The 20759-nt window shown below is 41.5% G+C and overlaps 1 protein-coding gene across 1 annotated transcript; it reads right to left on the reverse strand.

Moving 5' to 3' along the window:
• Positions 1–856: 856 nt before the first annotated feature.
• Positions 857–19619, reverse strand: gabrd (gamma-aminobutyric acid type A receptor subunit delta). The gene is made up of 9 exons (XM_041945770.1): positions 19552–19619; positions 8619–8734; positions 6284–6351; positions 5007–5227; positions 3576–3658; positions 3231–3368; positions 2601–2756; positions 1726–1937; positions 857–1180 (listed from the first exon to the last, which is right to left on the reverse strand). The coding sequence occupies exons 1-9, from the start codon at positions 19617–19619 to the stop codon at positions 857–859; spliced, it is 1386 nt and encodes a 461-aa protein (XP_041801704.1).
• Between the last annotated feature and the right edge of the window lie 1140 nt (positions 19620–20759).

Below are 20759 nucleotides of genomic sequence, written 5' to 3' on the forward strand. Positions count from 1 at the left end.
CACATTGATACATTTGTATCTGCCAGAAGGGATTTCAGCATATTTTTTTACTTTTAATCACGTCCAACAACCGCTTGGACTTTAGGTCCATGACCATTTGAAGCCAGGAGAGAGACACACACAGGTAGCAGAAGAAGTCCTTTAATGGTGAGGAAACAGGCAGAATTGGCAGAAGGAAATAAGACACCCCAGATGGTGTCCTAAACAAAAAAAAAAAATGACCTGAAAAAAAATGGGTGGAGGACCAAAGGAGAGAGAGGAAGAGAGGGGGTGGCGATGGTGGGGGAAGAGGGTGAGTGAGTTATCAGCCATGCAGAATAGTAGTACACCTCATCTTGTTATCATCCTGTTTGGGCGGCGCTTTTGCTTTTCGAGATAACAGGCGTTTCACTCCAGATTGTGGCTTTGAGTTAGTTAAGCTAATTACGCTTATTTGTGTTTGCGAGATGTGAGCTTGTGGTCAGTACTGCAGGTATGCAAGCAGGATGATCTGTGGTAGTGTCCTGTGTTGAGTTCATATAACAGGATGACATGGTGGTGAAAGTGTATTCACTGTGTATGAGGACCTCCAGCAGGCAACACCCTCTTGCCTTTACACAATACATTTCTGTATTTGTATTTAAATATATGAAGTCCTGTTAACACTTTTTAAGCTCATATCTACTTCCATTAATTACCGTATTTCCATATTCACAGGCCGTAACACTTCATTTCTTTTTTTCTTTTTTTTACTGAGGCCCGCAGTATACTGTATTTCTGCTGCACCAGTCTGCCAGCACTGAAGTGGCACAGCTCCAGCAGTTTCTTATATACAGTCCTGGATGGGAGCCATTCACACAGACCTGCTGCTTCCTTCTCACATGGTGTACGCCACCCAGTAGATCACGTTCACCACGGCGAAGGTGAAAGGGAACACGGCCCTGGCGTAGATGTCGATGGTGTCGGCATCAATGGGCTTGCAGACGCACTTGGAACAGCACTTCTTCTCCTCCTTGGTCTCCTCCGTCTGCCTGGACCTTCTCCTCCGCGGCTCGGCCTCCTCGCTGCCGCCCTCCCCCGGGATTTCACTGCTGGAGCGCTGGGCCCGTCCGTGGCGGTTGGAAATCATCACGCTCTGGTTCATGCCGGTGACCGACAGGGAAAACAGAACCATGGCCTGTTTGCCGTTCTTCACAATGGACTGTAGGGAAACGGGAAAAGACGCATGTAAGCACTTTCCTGGTTTTACCTGGTAGACTGCAGCTTTGAGTCCTTCAGCATCAAATATTCAACCCTTTTTTTTACAGTAATCCACTGTCAGATTCAGTTTCACTCATGTCACTCATCTTTTCACTACTTTGCCCTGATTTTTCTTGCGTTTTCAGCATATAACCAGTTTTTGCTCAGTATTTTTTAATTCATTTGAATGTTCATTTTACAAAAAATACCGTCAAGTCAGCAAATCCTATTCTGAAGGGATTCCTCAGATGTATATCAGCAGCAAAGCAAACAGGCAGCATGATGAGAACCTCTATTACTCCCTGGAGGGAAATCTTGTAGTTTTTATGCTCTATAGAGATTCATTGTCTCGCTGAAGGTCAACAGGACGGATGCTTGTCAGCAGCGGGGTTTGAAGCCTGGCCCTGGTCTATGTTTGAAAGGTGTGCTCATTACTCACAACAGCCCCCCTGAAGCTCTGCATTGTTATCCGCGGATGGGCGTACATGATGGGAATGATGTGCTCACCTCAGAGCTGAGCTTGTTGGCCTTCACCTTGGCCTTCTCTTTGAGTCGATAGTCAGCGTTGTAGTGAGCGAAGGCGTACTCGATGAGCGCCGCGAACACAAACACATAACAGATCCAGAAGTAGACGTCTAACGCCTTGATGGCTGAGGCTCGAGGCAGGGAGGAGCGGGCGCTTACCATCAGCGTGGTCATGGTGAGAACAGTCGTGATCCCTGAGGGAAAGGCCCAAAGTATGGATTAGGGTTCTTTACTCAACATTTATATATTATATAGTGACTATGATGATCATGATGATCATCATAGTCACTATCTATCACTAACACAGGTTAAGTGTAAACTACATAAACATTTACGATGGGGACAGCACCTTCTAATGGTTTTTGTTGCTGCTGATACGTTCCTTCAGAATAATAAATCTCACTAACATTTGGGCAGATGTCAAGGCCAAATCTAATCTAGGTCTAATGGGCAGACTGCCATGATATTTACTGAGGATATCATGCTCCTCAGAGGATGAGCCTTTTCCTTTTCGGACATTGAATGAGCTTTCCTCTAACATCACCTTCAGTTCAAATATGTCAACTTTGTACACAATTTCTCTCACATCTGACTGCTGGATTGCCATGGAACTCAAAAACACCAAAAGTATTGACGAGGTCTTGTCTCTGGTGCCACCACCAGCATGAACTGAAAAGGTTCTCAGAGCAGAATTGTCACTGTGGTTCAGTTTGATTGATTTCATTCAAAACTTCTCAGGAATTTAAACCTGTTTTCTTTAACCTTTCCATAGATGAATGAACACAAAATTTGATTTCAACTCCCCCTTTATGATTTCATTTTGAAAATAAAACAGACCTCATAAGGCTAATACCAACCTAAGGATACACGGGCAGGGACTGCTGATTGGCTGATCCAAAATGACACCCAGGACATGGCAACCAGTAATATCGAAGGCATGTATGACTGGATGATGTAGACTCCTCGATTACGTCTCAGCTGGAAGCGAAGACTGAGCCTTGGAAATCGTCCCGCTGGGAAGCAGAAAACAGACACCCTGTTTAATTGTCTTGCCGAATAAACTAATTATCCATTGTGAAAATATTCATTTGTTCTTCACAGATACTGATATCAAATAATGTCTGCCTGCTCACTTGTGCCCCTGGTGGCAAAGCTTCAAGAGGGAAGACATAAAGTTGTACTGCAGGCTACATTTTCCCAGCAGCAATTCCTATCATCTCCTAAACCTCCTGCCTGGCTCAGCAGCAAGCCTGACTTGATCCATTCCTTCTATGCATAGAATATAACCACAGAAGCACCTGAAGTTAAAAAAAAAAACTTGCCTCAAAGAGAATCTGAAGAATTTCCAACACAAGAGGCAAGCCAAGTCTAAAAACTAAAAACATGATGCATAAAACACTGCAGGAACATGCAAGGGGCTTTCAAACTGGCTGCGCTGGCACCAACCTTGACGACTGAAGAAAAACAGAGCAAAACAAGATGCTCACCAGATTTGAAGTTCATCATCTCAGTGACAAACCGATAGTCTGTGATGGTGAACTGGGAGAGCTCCAGTTTGTCCAGGCCGTGGATGTGTCGCTGGCTCTCCGACCAGTGATACACGATGTCCTCTGAGGAGTAGCCATCTAGAATGAAAAGGCACATTTTATCAATCCAGCATACAAAGACGAAATAATGTGCTCAGCATGCTGCATTTTTATCCAAACACTGAAGAATGAAGGAAGTTTGTAGCAGATTGACATCAGCTGACACTTTACTTATGAAAAGAAAAAAACAAGAAAGCCAAATTTTGTGTGCAGGAAGAAAAAAGCATCATGTGAATCTCAACTTACAGCTTTCCAAGTCCAGCATACACTCCTGTTCATCCATCGGATACTTGGTCAGGTCCATATCACAGGCCACCGTCGAGGTGATTCTAGGAACAGAACAGCCCAGCTAATCGAAACTTAATGAGCACCATTATTGTTGTCTCTCAGCCAACAACTCATCTGACCAACATGTTTTACAGAAACCTCCTGGTTCACATTCACGTGGTTCTGCCCATTCAGATCTGGTGTCTTTTCATCTTTTTTCTGTTGTTAGCAGAGAAGTGTGTCAGCTGATGGAAAGGATCTCAACAGTCTATTGGAGTTACTTTTAATAGAAGCAGGTGAAAGATATAAAGACCACAAAACAACTGACCTGCATTAATCGATTCTGTCCGGCAACTTGGTGGAAGCCTGAATAAGCAGCAAAGACAGCCCTCACACAACTCAACTAAACTGTTTTCTCTCCTGAGTTTATGACTTAACGGAGGGGAAGGTTTAATCCGTGAGAAGAAGTGAAAAAGGTTGTTGGCAGGTTAGCAGCAGATTAGCGCTGATTCAAACACATTTCTAGCATAAAGCAAGACATGACGATAATGTTATATAGACGAAAGAAAGAAAGAAAACTGAATGGACTGTGGAAACACTTAAAACATGATATTGACTAAAGGGTTTTTTTTCACTTCCAAAATGTTTTTCTCACCTGTTTTCAGACACAGGAAAGAAAATAATGTTGTTCGGCAGAGTGTTTTTTCTCACTTGCCTCTCAGGGCTTCCATACGTATGAGTGTTGTGTTTACTGCATCAGGGCTTCCATACATATCACCTCATTAAGTTAAATAGCAGCATTTTAACAAACAACTACTTATTTACACACCCAGTGGACATAGGGCACGTTAGCATTCAGCTGAGTTCATGTTTCTGTCTGTCTGATGAATATAAGTCCAATATTCATTCTACTTGTATCTCAAAAAACACTTAAAACAACATATGGGGTTGGGGTTTGATGGAAAGTGTATAACTTTACCTCCAGAGACCAAGTTCACATCCTGCCTGCTTTCAACTGTCTGTCTCTTTTAACCATGACTACAATCTTTCTCTAACCTTAAGTAGTTTCAGATGCATACACTTGACAAAACCTTAACAATGAAGGTCATGAGGTCAGACAAGGTGGCAGCAGATAAGAAACCCTGCCACAGAGAACACAGTCTCTCAGATCATGGTATGGACCATGAGGGATTTTCAATCCCAAAGACAACAAATCAAAGATGTCTGCGCTCTCAAATGTCTGAGGTATTAAAAAATCACAGCGAATCAGAATCTGGCAACAACTCGCTCCGATAGAAGAAAGAGGTCAAAATCGGAGCACGAGGATACAAACTGTAGCGGTAATGGGTGTCACTGGTCGTCTGCCTGTCTGACTCTGACGAGTGAAGACAATAATCTGTTTGCTCATACCGGCTGCTGTAAAGAATGACTCCGTTGGGCTGCAGGCGGATCAACTTGTTCTCCACCGTGACATCGTGGAACCAAGCAGATTTGGCGTTGACGATGAACGTGTCGGGCAGCCACAGCTTGTCCACGAATCGACTGTCCAACCCCAGCGTCTTGTTGGTGTGATTGTAGGACAGGCGGTCATCGTGCCAGCTCTGCCGCAGGAACACGGTCATGGTGTATTCCTGCCAGGAACAACACACGCACACAAACATGACGGCTGAGTCACGAGACGGGGAAACAGCTTTCACTGAAATTAAATCAACAATGTACAAAGTGACGTTTTCTTTTCTAAAACCCACTTTGTGCCAAGAATATCTTTAAATCAAAACAAAACCAATGCAAATTTGTGGTTTAGTATCAGGTAGACAGAAGGCCAACTCAGTACCTGGGCTGTACTACTAGGCTGTGGCTCTGGAGGACGTTACACATAGAAAGTACAGGATTCAGTGCTTTTGGAGTTTGACCACTAAAAAAAATCAGGCACTTTTTAAAAAATGTCTGATAAGTGTGTATAAATACTTAATTCTCTTTTTCATAGAGTGTCTTTTTTCTGTTCTATTTATTTCGTATGTTTATGCCATTTTTTAGTCTACCAACTTAATGGGAATGCAAAACTAAATTGCCCCTTTAATTTCTGCAATCTGGTGGAAATCTGAGAACAAATTAGATTGAGTTTACTTAATTTTAGCAGATCTCTCTAAATAAATAAAATAAATGCTTTGTCTGTTTAAAGGGCAAAACCACCCTCAAATGTCAAAGTAACCCCAGATAACCTAAAATCAAACAGATATTCTCTTGTAATGTATTGTCGGAAATAATCCTAAAGCTGTTCCAGTTCATAGGGTTTAACATCAATATAGAAACATGTTTCATAACAGCTTTAAGTACGGATTCCTACCTATAACCAAAAATCCCTGTTTTCAGCTTTGGCCAAGCCTTTCTTTGAATGCTTACTTGTAGGTGCTGAAGTGAGGATTTGTTTGCTTGGAAAAGAATCGCGGCCAAATACATAATGAGAGTCTTCCCACTTGGTTTGGTTTCAATGTACAAAATCCATGAAAGTATCAAATTATCTAACAACTCAGCTAGTGTGTCACACATGTTCAAACTGAGTACTTTCAAACCCTCAAGTAGGATAAATCGGGATTATGCAAATAGCAAATCTTTGATCTTTGAGCACTAGTGAAGTTGAGGGATGGTAGAGAATCTCACTGCAGGAGGAAGGAGGAGCTTTTTACCATGTTGGCTTCAGAGATGTGGTCAATGCTGGCCACTTCAATAGCCATGGCCACGTTCACTGGCGGACCTGTGGGGGGAGAAGTGAGAAAAGAAAGCAAACCTGCCCCCTCCCCGATTCAAACACACACACGCACACACACACACGCACATACACCTTCTCTGCTCGTTCTGAATCCATCAGTTCCTCCCATCCTCACTCCATCACCCATCTGCTTCCCTCCCACCCGCCATCCACCCACGTCTCAAACACTCCTACAGTGCATAGAGATTAAGCATTATCCAGTTTAACCATGCTAAGTGGCACATCACGCTGTGGGCATTCATAAACAGCACTGGGCTTTCACGGACTCGCGCAGAGCGAGCTTCTGCCAACATTCACACACACACACACACACACACACACACGCACACACACTGTAGCATTTCCACTCAACAGTTTGCCGTATGATTAGCAGGGAGTGTTTCTCTGTCATCGGATGCTAGAGGGCAGAAACTACAGGGGAGCTCACTGATGCAGGACAGAAAGGCTATTTATACTGAACATTAAGGAATCACACATTACCATTCCCCACCATTCAACACCTTCCCCTCACAGTTTCCTGCAAATCATATTCTATTGGCCATAAACTCGATGTATAGTGTGAGGTGATTTACAATGTACGCCAAGGTCGGCAGGAGAGAGTTTAGCGGGTGTCACCCGACGCAATAACAAACGTGTTTGACATGGTATCCTCATGTGGAGGCACATAGATTAATAACACATTTATAATAGATACATTATTTACCAATGCATCCTCGTTAATAATAAAACGGAAAGGTTTCCACTGGACAGCTTGACATAACAATACTGTAATGTAAATGTGGCATTAATTTTGTCTCATAAAACTTCAAATAATTAACATGAACATTACACAAATACAATAAGATTCACAAATGTGTTAAGTGCCTTACAAATGCAATAAAGCTGCATTTGTAAATGACGTCCACAAACATGTTTTGCACTCGAGAAATCATGCTAGCACTTACTGACCATCAAGAGTGGTTTTCTTTTGTCTATTTGCAGCTGTTTTCTTAACTCACAGTCCATTAAGCTCTCTCTGTCACCGAAGATGTATAATTAAAAAAAAAACCCTCCTCACTGTAGCACTGAACATGGTCTTGCTTGTTTGGGGGGGCATGCAATCAGCAGTGGAGTAAGTCACTTTGGATAAAAGCCTCTGCAAAATGAATGCAATGATGTAAATGAATGTAATGTAAAAATGTTTTGCAAACAGAATTCAGGAATCCCTTTCTTACAGTATAAAAATTGGCTTTGTTCACAAATATGGTTTTCCATTTACACAAATCAGACTGTGTGCATTTTGGGATTTTTTTCCCCACAGCACAGTTGGTCAACACATAAAAAAGAATCCATAAATTTGTAAATGTATGTCTCCCAATAAAAATATGAATATTAAGAAATATTGTCTGTACTTTCCAAACCAAAATAAATGACTTTAAACTATGTTTTTGCATTTGTGCATCACCTCAATTACAAAAATAACATTTTTTATTATAAGTGACAGGTCATATTTGTGAAGGTTGTCTCATTTCCAAGATGCAAAACAAATTTATGAATCCCCTTTTTTATTTGTGTACTTATTTGATGTTTACTGACACACACATACTAAGAGGCCATGGGATGTGAGTTGAATGAAGGGAAATACTCCAAATAACAGACTTGATTCCTCAATGGTCATTATAATGTTACATCGATAGGAATGCAGTCACCGCACGATGCCGTGTTACGACGGTCAGTGTAGGCGTGTGGTGCACAGGTCGGTGTGTGTGTGTGTGTGTGTGTGGTGACAGCGGCGCTCCTGCTCCACATTTTCACCTTTGCTCAGCTGAGTTAAGCTGTGAGATTGAGAAATCTATCGCTGTGGTCATTGGATGTTTCACATCTTGCAGCCATTCTTAGCAAAGTCTCCAGAGCGGTGCTCATTGTTTGCACCACTCCTCTCGCTCTTGTCCTTGAAGGGCATCGTCCTCAATAATCCCCTCAGCAAAGCTACTGATCACCTGAATGCTTTTTTTGTGTGTGTTTGTACATAAAAAATGATTCCCCTTACTGAAGAGTCAAAGCAGGGATTTACATAAGGTAAATAATGCTTTGTTCTGCTGTCATAGAAGAAATAAACTATAAATAAAGACATCTCTTAGGATAATGGAATTGATAAATGAAATGCAAATGTCCACGTTGCTGCAACTGTGGGTGGGTGATGCTAAGGATGGCTGTAAATGTGAGGGGGTGAAATGCAACCCAACGCCACGAGCAGTAGATCTCATACTCACCTCCTATCCCAGGGCGAAAATTTCTGGCATAGCCCTTCATTAAATCATCCAGATTAGGTAACCAGGATATTTCAATGTCTGTACCTACATAGTCCCCAATGTCACTCAGCATGGCCCTAAAGGAGACAGACATCAAAGACAGCAGCCTTCAGTGGTCGTCCAGCCACATGGTGTGTCCACAGGAAAGTCTGGCAGAGCCTCACATGCAGTCAGGAACATCAACAGATAAACACAAGCCTCTAAATGTGAGCCAACATTAGCTGCTGCTCTGTAGTAATGCTGGTTGACTGTTTACAACTGAGGAAAGAAATATGTCATGAACCCAGAGTCATTAAGTTGTCATTTAAAGCTGTACAATTGTTTGTTTGTTTGTTTGTTTCACCACTTGGGGGCAGCAGCAGCTTTTTACGCACCCAGCAGACCCAGAGCAACATCAGCCTTCACTTGACATCATGTTTTCTTGTTTACTCATGTCAAATGTAGTCCAATATTAAACCTTTCTAACTGTAATTTGGTCTCCACCACCTCCTGAGAAAAAAAATACCTGTCTTTTTAGCTGCTAAATGCTCCACTCTACCTACCAGCTCATCACTAGCTGATGGCATAGAGTGGATCTGTCACAGCTTTTTCACTGAGAGTGCTGCTGCTGCTGCTGTTGGAAAAGAGGCTGATGAAGACCGTTGGGTTCGTCACTGCGAGCAACCCACATAGTCATTTAAACTTTTGCTCATATAACATTTTACAGGCCTGTAGCTTTATTTGATGATGGTATAATTCATATTTTGTTGTTACAGCGTGTATCCAGCTCAATGAGGAAATAACAAAATATTGCACACATTTATTTGTAGCCATGTAGCTGTCTACAAAAAAAAAGATTATTGTGTGGTTGTTTATACACTATATGGGAACAAACTGGAGGATAATTGTCATCATCAGACAAATTCTGTAATATAAAGTTAGATGCTGTGTATGTCATTTTATACTGTGAAAGTAAGAATAAGAAAATAAAACAGGTTTAGATTTCATACTCTCTCATAAAGTAAAGTAAATACATTCATGAATTATATTAAAAGAGAATTAGGTTGGATAAATAAGCTTTTTATTGTTTCTGTACCCTTTGTTTTTATTGTTCTCTGTTCTCTTGTTTGCTGTTCTCAAATGATGAATTATGAATTATTATGTGTTATCATTCAACAACGCATCGTTTGTGGGGAATATTTGATTTTGAAAACACTGAATGTTAGCACAAAATATCAGCCATCAGCTGCATCCTATCAATTATCTGTATTTGTATTAGCATATGAAGGCCACACTGGTTAAAGCCTAGTTGGCGTATGTTTCATCAATCGTGTCATGTCTCCACAGCGTGCATCAGTCCACGAGGAGGCTGGCAGCACATCCATATCTATGAGTGTAGCTTCAGATGTCATATCATTATCATCATGCTGTGCCTCAGTCCACGAGCCTCCACACCTTTTTATTGTAGTTCAAAAAAAAAGGTTCTCATTAGACCACATGTTACCATTTATTAAGTTAGTCAGAACAAGTCAGCACCTTATCATAGTGCTATTTCTAGTTTGGGTCCATGACACTTCAATTCAATTAAATTCATTCATTTCCTCCTTATGCTTGTCCCGTTCCTCCAACCTCTCAGGGGGGACAATAATAGCGAAATTAAAACTATTTGCTCGTGTAAAAGGACTCCTGGAGCCCTCAGGGACTGCTAGAGGGCCTGGAGCCGTACTGACAGCCACTGCCTGGACGTTGGACTTCACAAGAGCAGCACAGCTCAGATACCACCAGGTGGCAGTTTTGCATTCTAAAACAACGAGCCTGTAAACAGATACCACGCAGATATACAGATACCACGCAGATATACAGATACCACGCAGATATACAGATACCACACAGATACAGCGTGGACCTCTGTTCAGTCAAGTCAGTTACATCCTATCAGGAATATATATGCTGTCATTCAATACAGGCAGAGCTTTGTTCATGCATATTTTGAGATGCGCTCTGTGGCACAGAATCAAATTTCTAATGCAATACTGTCATCCAGTGCTGAAAGAGCTGACTGACGTGCAATAAATAAATTGGATAAAATGAAAGCCTTCACTGACATTCAAAGTCATAAAGGCTGGTGGCGGCATTGACAGGGAAATGGACCATGCGGAGGCTTGATCGAAGGCGTTGTTATTGACCAACAATGAACAGCCACTCAGTGACCTTTGAAATACGGCTGACATTTGAAGAAAGTCGACTTCCCTAGAGAGCAAAGTATTACACCCACAGCTACATGGAAACCTGACCTCCACAGCAAAACAATATGTAACAAAACATTTCTACTTGTCCCTACAAATAGCAAAAAAACAAGTATTTCACAAGTATTTCTGCCATGTCATTAATATTCCTTGGTGAATCCATTTTGTAGTGGCAGATGTATTTTTAGTCTGGCAATCACTGTCATGTCTGAAATAAATGGGAGCACTGAGTGAATTAATTAATCACTATGTGACTACTGGATTTCTCCACTAATTGGCAGTTTCTAAATCTGGAAATAAAGAGCTTTTTCTCCAAGAAATCTGTTAACACGGCAAGGTCAAGCAGCATGAGGGGACAACGTGTCTGCTGCGGACAAATCCCGCTGTAGTGTCTAAATGTTGTAACTTGATGTTAATTTGCAGTAACTTGCAGTTACGTGTGTGCCTGGTGATCAGATTAATGGGTGTACTGCTGTTCTTCCTCCATCCTATTACAATCCCTTCCCTTTCCTGTTTGACTTTACTGCTAACAGGCCTGTATTCTGTGCAGCTTCCCACAAGTCTCACAAATTATTCTAGCACAAACTATATTTATAGTTACAGATTACACAAATGTAATTTTTACCCCCTTTTATATCCCAGTAGTGCAACATCCTTTTTTTCTGGGATGTCTTGTTAATGAATTCTCTGTAGAGGCGATCTCCTGTTCATCTGTTAGCGGCTGCTGCTGCTCGCACGCAGCTGCTCTCCTGTTTATTCTCAACACATCAGAAGCGTGTCACTTCCTGTGCAACGCAAGATTTCTAATCCAATAGACCTACTGGCTGCCGAAAACGTGAAACCTTTTAACTGACTGTCTAAATGTCGTATCCCTGATTTGATGATCAGTAATTGTTCCAAGCTGGCAAAATGGACGTTCAAAATGTCAGAGATTATGGCTTTAATTAAATGCCTCTCTCTAAAGAGCTGATCAGACTTGCTCTGACTGTAAACTAATGTTGTTTATTTCTTGATTTCCAGGCCTGAAGTCACATTTTTATGACCAGAGAAACAGAAACGCAGCTCACATGCAGCTCGCCATGGGGGAAAGTCATATTCTAGTATGCTGTTAAACGACAAATATACGGGGCTGAACATTTGCTCTCTGTGGAGACTCACTAAAGATTTGCACCTCTCTGTTTCCTCCCCCGTCCATCCATGACAAACAGAGAGTGTGTGTGTGTGTGTATTTCCAGACGCTCATCTTCCTTCTGTACTTCCCTCTCGCTGATCGCCTCTCTCGAGGGCTGGATCTGCACCCGTCTGTTTACGAGCTAACATTAAACAGATGGGGAGAGGAAAGACAAAGAGCAGCGGCGTCTCTCAAATTTACTGCGTCTTTTTGGGAGCGTAATGTGCAGCACACACTAACAAGCCTAATTAGTTTTATATACTGACACTGCGAGTTACCTGAAGACGAGTAGAGAGCCAGTCCCCTGGTCCTCACTGTTTCATTTCTTTTATTGGCATCGATGTGAGATGAGCAGCATTTCACAATCATAATAAAACAAGAATACAGAGTAGATATCAATGGGCAGCTGCTCCATAACTGACAGTAATAAATAATAGACGGGAATGAATAATACTTAGCAAACACATCTTTTTATTGACTACATTAGCACTCTGCTAATGTTTGACACATTAGACACTTAAATATGTCATCCCAGAGGCAACATACTTCACTAAATCTTTGTTTGAGGTGTTAAAAGTTAAATGATAACCAACATGAACACTGACGACTTCTCCCTTCATACCCGACCGCTTGATAAAATAAATTGCAAATCTGTTTAAATACATATATAAAATAATATATAATTTTTGCTTTCATGTTTATCTTTTACCAGCTCTTTCACTTTTTAATCTGTTGATTCCTGATGTCCTTGATCGTTGTACAGAGCCACCTCTTCACCAGGGAGCCACCAGGTCTACTGCAATTGCTGGAGCCCCTCCCTCTGCCACGAGACCCTCTGCAGCTAATCCAGAATGCTGCTGCCCACCTGTTTACCCACACCGGGTGCTGGCCTATAGGGCAGCAAAAGGAAGTCCTCCTTCCGACCTCCAAGCCATGGTCAAAGCCCGCACCCCAGCCCGGCCAAATGCCTCTGGATGTTTAGCCTGAAGTCAGGAGAGCAGACTCACTGCCCATTTTCCACCGCAGGCTACTTCTCAACAACCCTTTCTACCACTTAATTATGCCTCATTTCAAAAAAGAAAAACTGCACTATAGCACCAAACACGCTTTGAGTTACTTGTTCAGCAGGGATACACTCCAGATTTTGGGTGATATCTAGCTTTTAATGCTACGCAGTTTGAATCCACTTTTTGTAAGTTTCTTTGGACAAACGCGTCTGCCACATGAATGTAATAGCACACATATAGCACACATTTAATCATTTATTCATTTCCCACCCCCCTCCCCCCACATACTTCTCATCATATCAGCAACAAGGACGATGGGAAATGTTGTGAGAAGACAGAGGGAAATAGAAAATGGATAAATGATTAAAAGTGTTCTATCTGGAAAAAAGGAATAGGAGCAACACAAATTACACTCATAAACTATTCATTTGTTTTGAATTACATAATTTACTTATTGACTTTACTTATTATGATCATTTTGCTCTAGTATCGAGGGGAATTTTGGATTGAAATATCCAACTAACACTTTTGTGGTACAGCAAATCCTACGTTAACTGAGACACATTAGAATAAGACAAAATTAAAAGGTGTTATAAATTAACTTCCTGCAAAGACTAATGCAGTTAATCTGGTCTACATTTGGTCAAAATCAAACCTAACCTTAATCAAATACTATGCAGTTTTTCCAAACTTTAATCAGCAATCTACCCTGAGCCAAATTAACAAGTTCATTCTAAATATTTTAAAAGCTTTTCTCTGTTTTACAAATCTGACCCAAATCTGACTAGGAACATGATTTGGTTCAAGCTCTATATGGAGGACTTTGTAAACTTACATAGGAACGACTTTGTATTATTGTCTTGTCTATTGTCCTCATCTCTCTCTGCAGGCAGATCTAAGATCAGCTTCAGAACAGCAACCCTGCAGCTCAGACTGTCTTGCTGAAGGACACTTCAGCAGTTTGAAAGTCCTTGATTCTCAAGTTTTTCGGACGGTCTTTCTAAACACGAAGCCTCTGTCACATCCTGATAAATACAATGACATCTATGGTGGAATCTGCTGGGTAAACACAATGTACAGGACATAGCTGATGTGGAGAACAGCAGAGCAGGTTTCTCCTTATCAGAGTGGAAAACACTGCAGGGCTAATGTTCAGGTCAGTGAGTGTCCTCTGCCTCTCCAGATTTTAATAAGGTGACATGTGTCCTTGAGTAGCATCATCACTGTACGTACAGTACGAATGTCATGTTGCTCCTTTTTGTCCTTGTTATACTCTCCAGTATAATGTGTGACTTTGCTCTTCTTCAGTACCAGAGAACAGGACAGGTCCTGTTATGCCACTTGTTTTTGGATTAATTGTGGAGTTCTACTTTAAATCAAATAACTGGTAATAGTCGGTTGGTGAAATTAATCCTAACCTAACCCTTTAATAAAAACTTTATCTGTAGATCTGTAGTCTAAAACATTTTTGTTTCAAAGGTTTCATGGTCTGGGGGTGTATTTTCATCAGCACAGACACTGCTGAATGATTATAGAATTATTCTGAGCAGACTCATGCCAAGGCATGTAGTAGACTGGCCAATCTACTAGAGGACAGCGTGTCAGTGTGTTTGCCTCATCTAAGTGTGAAAAGTACACTTGTGTATGTAGGTGCAGTACCAGCAGGGGGTGGTAATGGCAAAGAGCACAGAACACATGCAAGAACAGGCAACAAAAGTCCCTGCTGGGGTGGTGGTCAGGGCAGAGTGACATATATACATGACCCTCACACAGGAGACCAGAGTTTGAATCACATGTGAAACAATTTTGATAGTTTAAGGAAGTAGTAATTTTAACCGAAGCCATTATCTTTCCCTTAACCTAACCAAGTAGTTGTCGAGCCTACACCTAAAAACTAATCTACGACCGTCACCTGAAATGTTTCTCAGCAGCTTTAGTTTGAAAGTGTGACCAGATGTTGCATATTTGTAATTGCAAAGTTGACCGCAGAATCAGACAGTGTTGTTTTCACGTGTAGGTGACATGAACATGACACAAACATGGTGGACGCCATGGACTGGCAGCTCCATTGTGTGCTTTGGCATGATACCAGGTTGTCATATTATAGGAATATTACAGGAATGCTACAGGCAGCAGTGTGTCTCTATGATCCTCTCGCTTTTCCATGACCACATGTTGCTACTTGTCATTTCAATCATGAAGGAGACACTAGTCTATAGAGTATACAGGCTACAGTATAGTATAGAATTGAGTATTTACAGTATGTAGTTTAGAGAATATTGTAGATCCAAGACGAAACTGAAGAAGAAGAAAAGCGGGACTGAAGTGGGGGTGAAATCAAACATCTGTCTGCTGCTTCAGCACCACGGACAGCTTCGCAGATTTATCAACGTTACTCTGCAACAGTGTAAATGTTGTACTTGCTCTATCTGTACCCACCACCTGCAATCTCCATCCATGAGCAATTTGTGTAAAAACTGTGTAATTCTAGAGAATTTTCGGCGGTATATTTTTAAGGCAATATTTAATATATATAATAGCTCTGTTGCTATTTTTTTCCTTCTGCTATTGCCCACTGCCTGTAACACCTGAATTTCCCCGTCTTATTTTATCTTATCTTATCTTATCTTATCTTATCTAACACACAGCACAGTGAGGCTGCTGATATGTCAGAGCCGTGGTTGCTGTCATAGATTCTAACTTGTACAAACTTCAGTAAGATAAAGGATCAGTGAGTCAGGCAAACTAAAACATTCAACTAAACAAACTCTCTCTGCTATCAGGGGATGGAGAGTGGGGGGCACGATAACAAGGGGAATGGCACCCCCCCCCCCCCCATTATTTATATATCTATATATATCTGTATATATATTTATTTTTATTTGCTAAACAATTACTTGCTTAATTCTAAACTTTAAATTGTTTTAATCATTTGGATTTTAAATGAACAAACACTGAGGTCTAAATACTGTATCACAGCTTTCTCCACACTTACAGGAATTCAGTCCCAAATGGGGAAATACTGATTATTTCATTTTCTATTTCATTGTTGGTATAAAATTAGTCACATTCTGATACAAATTAAATATTGGAATCAGCATATCAAATATCTGTCAAGTCTAAGTTTGAATACTCCCCACGGTTGCTGGAGCTCCTCCAATATTTAAGTATTAAAAAAACAACGTCTGCACAGATGAATTGATAATCAGAATGTGAATGTCCATGAGCATATTCAACAGAATTATTGGAATAAAGCTTTGGCTGTTTACATGTGGTGTGTCACCTTAAACTGAGTGGGAGGCTTTTAGTGGAAGCACTGAAGTGTCCCTGCACCACCTCAGCCTGCTGCCAGCGTGGAGTCAGGCTTTAGAGCCAGTCCATGCAGCTACAGGAACATGATCAAATCACTGTGTTATTGGGGAATGTGCTCTCTGGACAGTAGGAGGGATTTATCCGCTGACTCAGCCTCTTATACAGATTAGTAAGGAGCACTGTGTCACTTCAGAGCAGGTTTAAGGACAAGTGTGACAGACCAGAAAGATCATGAAATGCTGGGATTAAATCCTGCTGCATCACATCTCATGTGTGCACATTAAACAAAATGTCTACAGTCCCTCTGGCTGCCTTTCAGGAAAGCTGAAACAGACCACTCAGCTTTTCTGCCCATATCATAACATGAATTAATATGTACTGTTCGATGTAATAGATTTCTACTTTGTATTTTATTTTAGTAGATTTCCTCTGCATATTCACAAAACAATTTCCAGTCAATTAAATTACAACAAACTACTGTGTGGGGTCCTCAAGGCTGGTGGACTGTTCCCCAATTGTCCCTTTGGTAATCCATCTTTGCTGAATGAGGTTTTGATAGTGGGTCTATTGCAAAGCATCATGGGAGCTGTCAGCCCTGACATTAGAGAGTAAGGATGATGTTATTCTGTATCTTCTAAATAATTCTGACCATGGAGTGAAAAAGTAGTGTGGATGACAGGTACACGTCCAACAAGCCCCCAATGCAATGCATTACAGTTTACAGCTTCAAAAAACTGGATCTCTGTCAGTGTCCAAAATCTCTATTTGCTGTCTAGGATACAGTTAATTACTGAGTGTCTAAAATAAAGGCAGAAGCAAATGAATAAATGAGAAGCCTGTCTGTCTGTCAGCACGTTCTGACATCTACCCTGTCTGTGGCTTTAACTCCCAAACCCACTGGTTCCGAATGTGGACAGAAATTTAAAAAATAAAAACAGGTCAGTCGATAGTTTCATTTTAAAACAGCTTAAATCTAAGACAGTTCAGCACTGTAGCTTTTAGAGAACGTGACTCAAACAGGAGTAAATAGTGCGTATGTTGTGGACTATTTTCACTGGTGGATTAAGACACATCTGGTGTGCTGCTCAGTATTTACAGCATCAGAACTGTGTATATAGGAATTGTTTTTGGACAACAGTGAAAAATGAAGAATATCGCCAGCATCTACTGTATGCTTTCATCAATATCATCCTGCAAAATATCTTTGCTCTTAATCACAGAGATTTAAACAACCAATGAGATTATTTGCTTTTGGGAATATTTGTAACCAAGCTCTGTAGTCTTAGCACTCATTATTCTGTCCTCTACAAGGCAGCAGTATTTTATAACACAGTCCTTTCTGTCTCAGTTGCACATATTACACTATCAATTAGACGTACTGTGTCTGGTGAAGTGAAGGGTAAGTGACACTTCAGCCGGAAAGAGAAGCTGTGAAACTGACGCCACACCAAAGGTGGCAAGGCATAACTTAGCAAAGCAACTTCTGTGAAATGGATAAACGAGGAGCTAAAAAGAGAAGCGCAGTAATTCTGTTCAGAGGAGGGAGTGAGGAAAGGAAGCAGTTTGCAGCTTCCAACCACCAAAGGCAAAACAGCAATGTGTGTGTGCATGACTGCGTGTGTGTGTGAGAGAGAGAGAGAAAGGGAGAGAGAAAGAGAGCTGACACATAATGAGGTGCAAGAAAAAGCCTACACTCTGCATTGTACTGAGAACAAAATAATAATAACACTGACTACAGGCAGGAAAATCCAATTACAATAGTTATTACTCCCTCTGCTGGTGAACAGCCAAGAGGGACAATAGAAGCGATTTGCCCAAATTTCACCCAAAGCTTAAGCAGCTTCACCCTTTGCCCTTTTCAGTGGAGGCACATGCCAGCATATGAGCTTTGGGGAAATGTGGGGCTCTGTAGTCAGTCTTGGTTATTCTAAGTAGTGGATGGTTGCGAACACTTATGCACAAGAGCACAAGGGCATTTTGACAACACACAGATGAATGTAGGGTAGGCCTCCACTGAAAATATAAATATATAATGTGTAAGCACTAAATCTCACCATCTGGTTCACCCACCTAACAAAAGCATACGACTTTGTATTCAAGAAATCTGTGTACGATTCATAATCCTGACAAAACTAAACCTAAACTGACTATATGAGGTCATGGTTGCACATGTGAAATCACTTTAAACAGCACTGGGTTTTTCTGGCTCGAGAAGTTCAGTTTTTTCGTTGTATGCAAATCTCAATCTCACCTCACTTTAAGGAACAGTTGAATATATTCAGCTAATTTTTCAAGGCTATTTTTAGCAGAATATGTACTAAATGGGAGGTGCTGTGAGGCGATGGCAGCTGTCCATCTGTGAATTCTCTCTTTTCTCAGACTATTCAGACTGGACATCTGGTTCCTAGTTGTTGGCTATGTAGGAGAAGGACTGTAGGTCCGTTAGTCCTGTAAAGAGGCCTGTTGTAACCCCTGAGCTTCATGGCACCATCTGATATTTGACCCCGATCGAACAGGCCTGGAGGTGGGAGACATTATCTGCTGCACAAACACCCACCCACTCATCTAACCTCGCATTCATCTCCATAAAAGAAAAAAATAAAAATTCTATGCATATGCATTATGCAAATAATGTCATCACCTCCATGTGCCGGAGGTAAAGCAGAGGAGAAAGCAAACTTCAGCTTGTGGGTGTGGAAAAGTATTTTTATGTAAGGCTGTAAAGGGCAAAGCCACATATATTCACTTTACTTAGCTTGAAGCGTGCTGCGTATTAATATTAATAAGGTAAAGTCGTGGGAGGCGAGGGGGATCAAACTAACACGCGATATTTCGGCTTTGATTAATGTTTATTTTTAAATATAATTGATATTTTGTGATATTGCTCATTGATTGCCTCGTGATTTAGCGTCCATAGAGAGATATGGTTATTATCGTGCTGTCCTCGTGATCTAATCCTGATGTTCAATCCTTTGGTTTTGTTTGTTTTTGTTTATTTTTTGTTTTGTTTTGTTTTGTTTTGTTTTTTGGTCTTTTCTTATCAGACTTTAAGTTTATGGTTCATCCAACTTTTTATCCACCTACTGGATTTTTATGTTTTTTTGCAGCGCTCGGCACTAACGGGCGACGTGCCTAATAATAAGACACCTGCCACAAGTACAAAGCAAGGCTGATCTCACCTGGTGAAAATATCCCCTCCAACGAAGAGCAGAGCAACACACGACAGCAGGAAAGTTGAGACCTCCATTCCTCAAGCTTCTCGATAAATAATTGATGAGGGGGAAAGAAGAAAAGTTTCCCGGAATGGAAAGCGACGACCAAGCCACGGAGTTTTATTTTAGTGCGCTCTCGTCGTGATCCGGCGCTGCCGAGAAGAAAGTAAAGTGCGGTGCTGGCGCTGCTGAAGATGCTGAAGATGATGGTGAGGATGGCCCCATGATCGGTCCCCCCCCCCCCAATTCCTCCGCGTCCGGGAGCGCACAAGGAGAGAGCGCACCGAGGAGAAGCAGAACTCCGCGTCCGAGCGCAACAACGAGCCGATCCACCGCTGCGCCGCCGCCGCCACCGCCGTCTGTCCTCCAGCAACAGAGAGAGAGAGGGAGGGATGGAGAGAGAGAGAGAGAGAGAGAGACAGAGAGAGAGAGAGAGACTCACTAATCTGTCGATCCCTCCTTTGCTTGGCCTCTAAACGTCAGATTGAATCTGACCATGGAAGGCGGGGGAGCGGCAGGAAGGCATGTCACGAACATATAGGACTTCAGTATATTATGTAATGTTTGACACGTTTGAATTATATCCATCAGATAATTACTGTCTCAAAGAAAGTTGCATCTCACTCTAGTGGAAAAAGGACAAACAACAGAGGCCAGCGGAGTGAGGGGCCCGGTGGGGCCCAAGGTGGGTAAGGGCACCCAGAAGTCCTAGAGTTGGTCCCCTTGAAAAAAGAAGCGGGTGATTCAGTGTGTGGTTTCACCAAGTCAAATATTTTCATGACATCATAAGTAAACTAACGTTATTGTAGCCTATGTAGTCTCTAATAGGGACAATTGTTGGGGAGTTCTCATAAAATTACACGATTCCTAATAGGACTCTGGTACAGCTGACTGCCCCCGGTTGACATGGGGAATAATACCAGATAATGGGGAAGTGCTCTGATCACAGATTTCACTGTTAGCTTACTCCATCCCACACTGTTACATAATTTAATATATAACTCTGTTCTAATGCACATATAGATCAGAATGTTTCTCATATCAGGGTCCTAGTCCTGTTGCTCGGAGGTTATAACTTTTCATGTCAGAGACCAAAGACCATCACTGAAAGAGATTTAGCCTCTACAGTAACACAGTGAAGATTAATAAAACCACTACTGATCCAAAAGTTCTAT

Source organism: Chelmon rostratus, chromosome 10 (genome assembly GCF_017976325.1).
Source record: "Chelmon rostratus isolate fCheRos1 chromosome 10, fCheRos1.pri, whole genome shotgun sequence".
Lineage (NCBI taxonomy): Eukaryota > Metazoa > Chordata > Actinopteri > Chaetodontiformes > Chaetodontidae > Chelmon > Chelmon rostratus.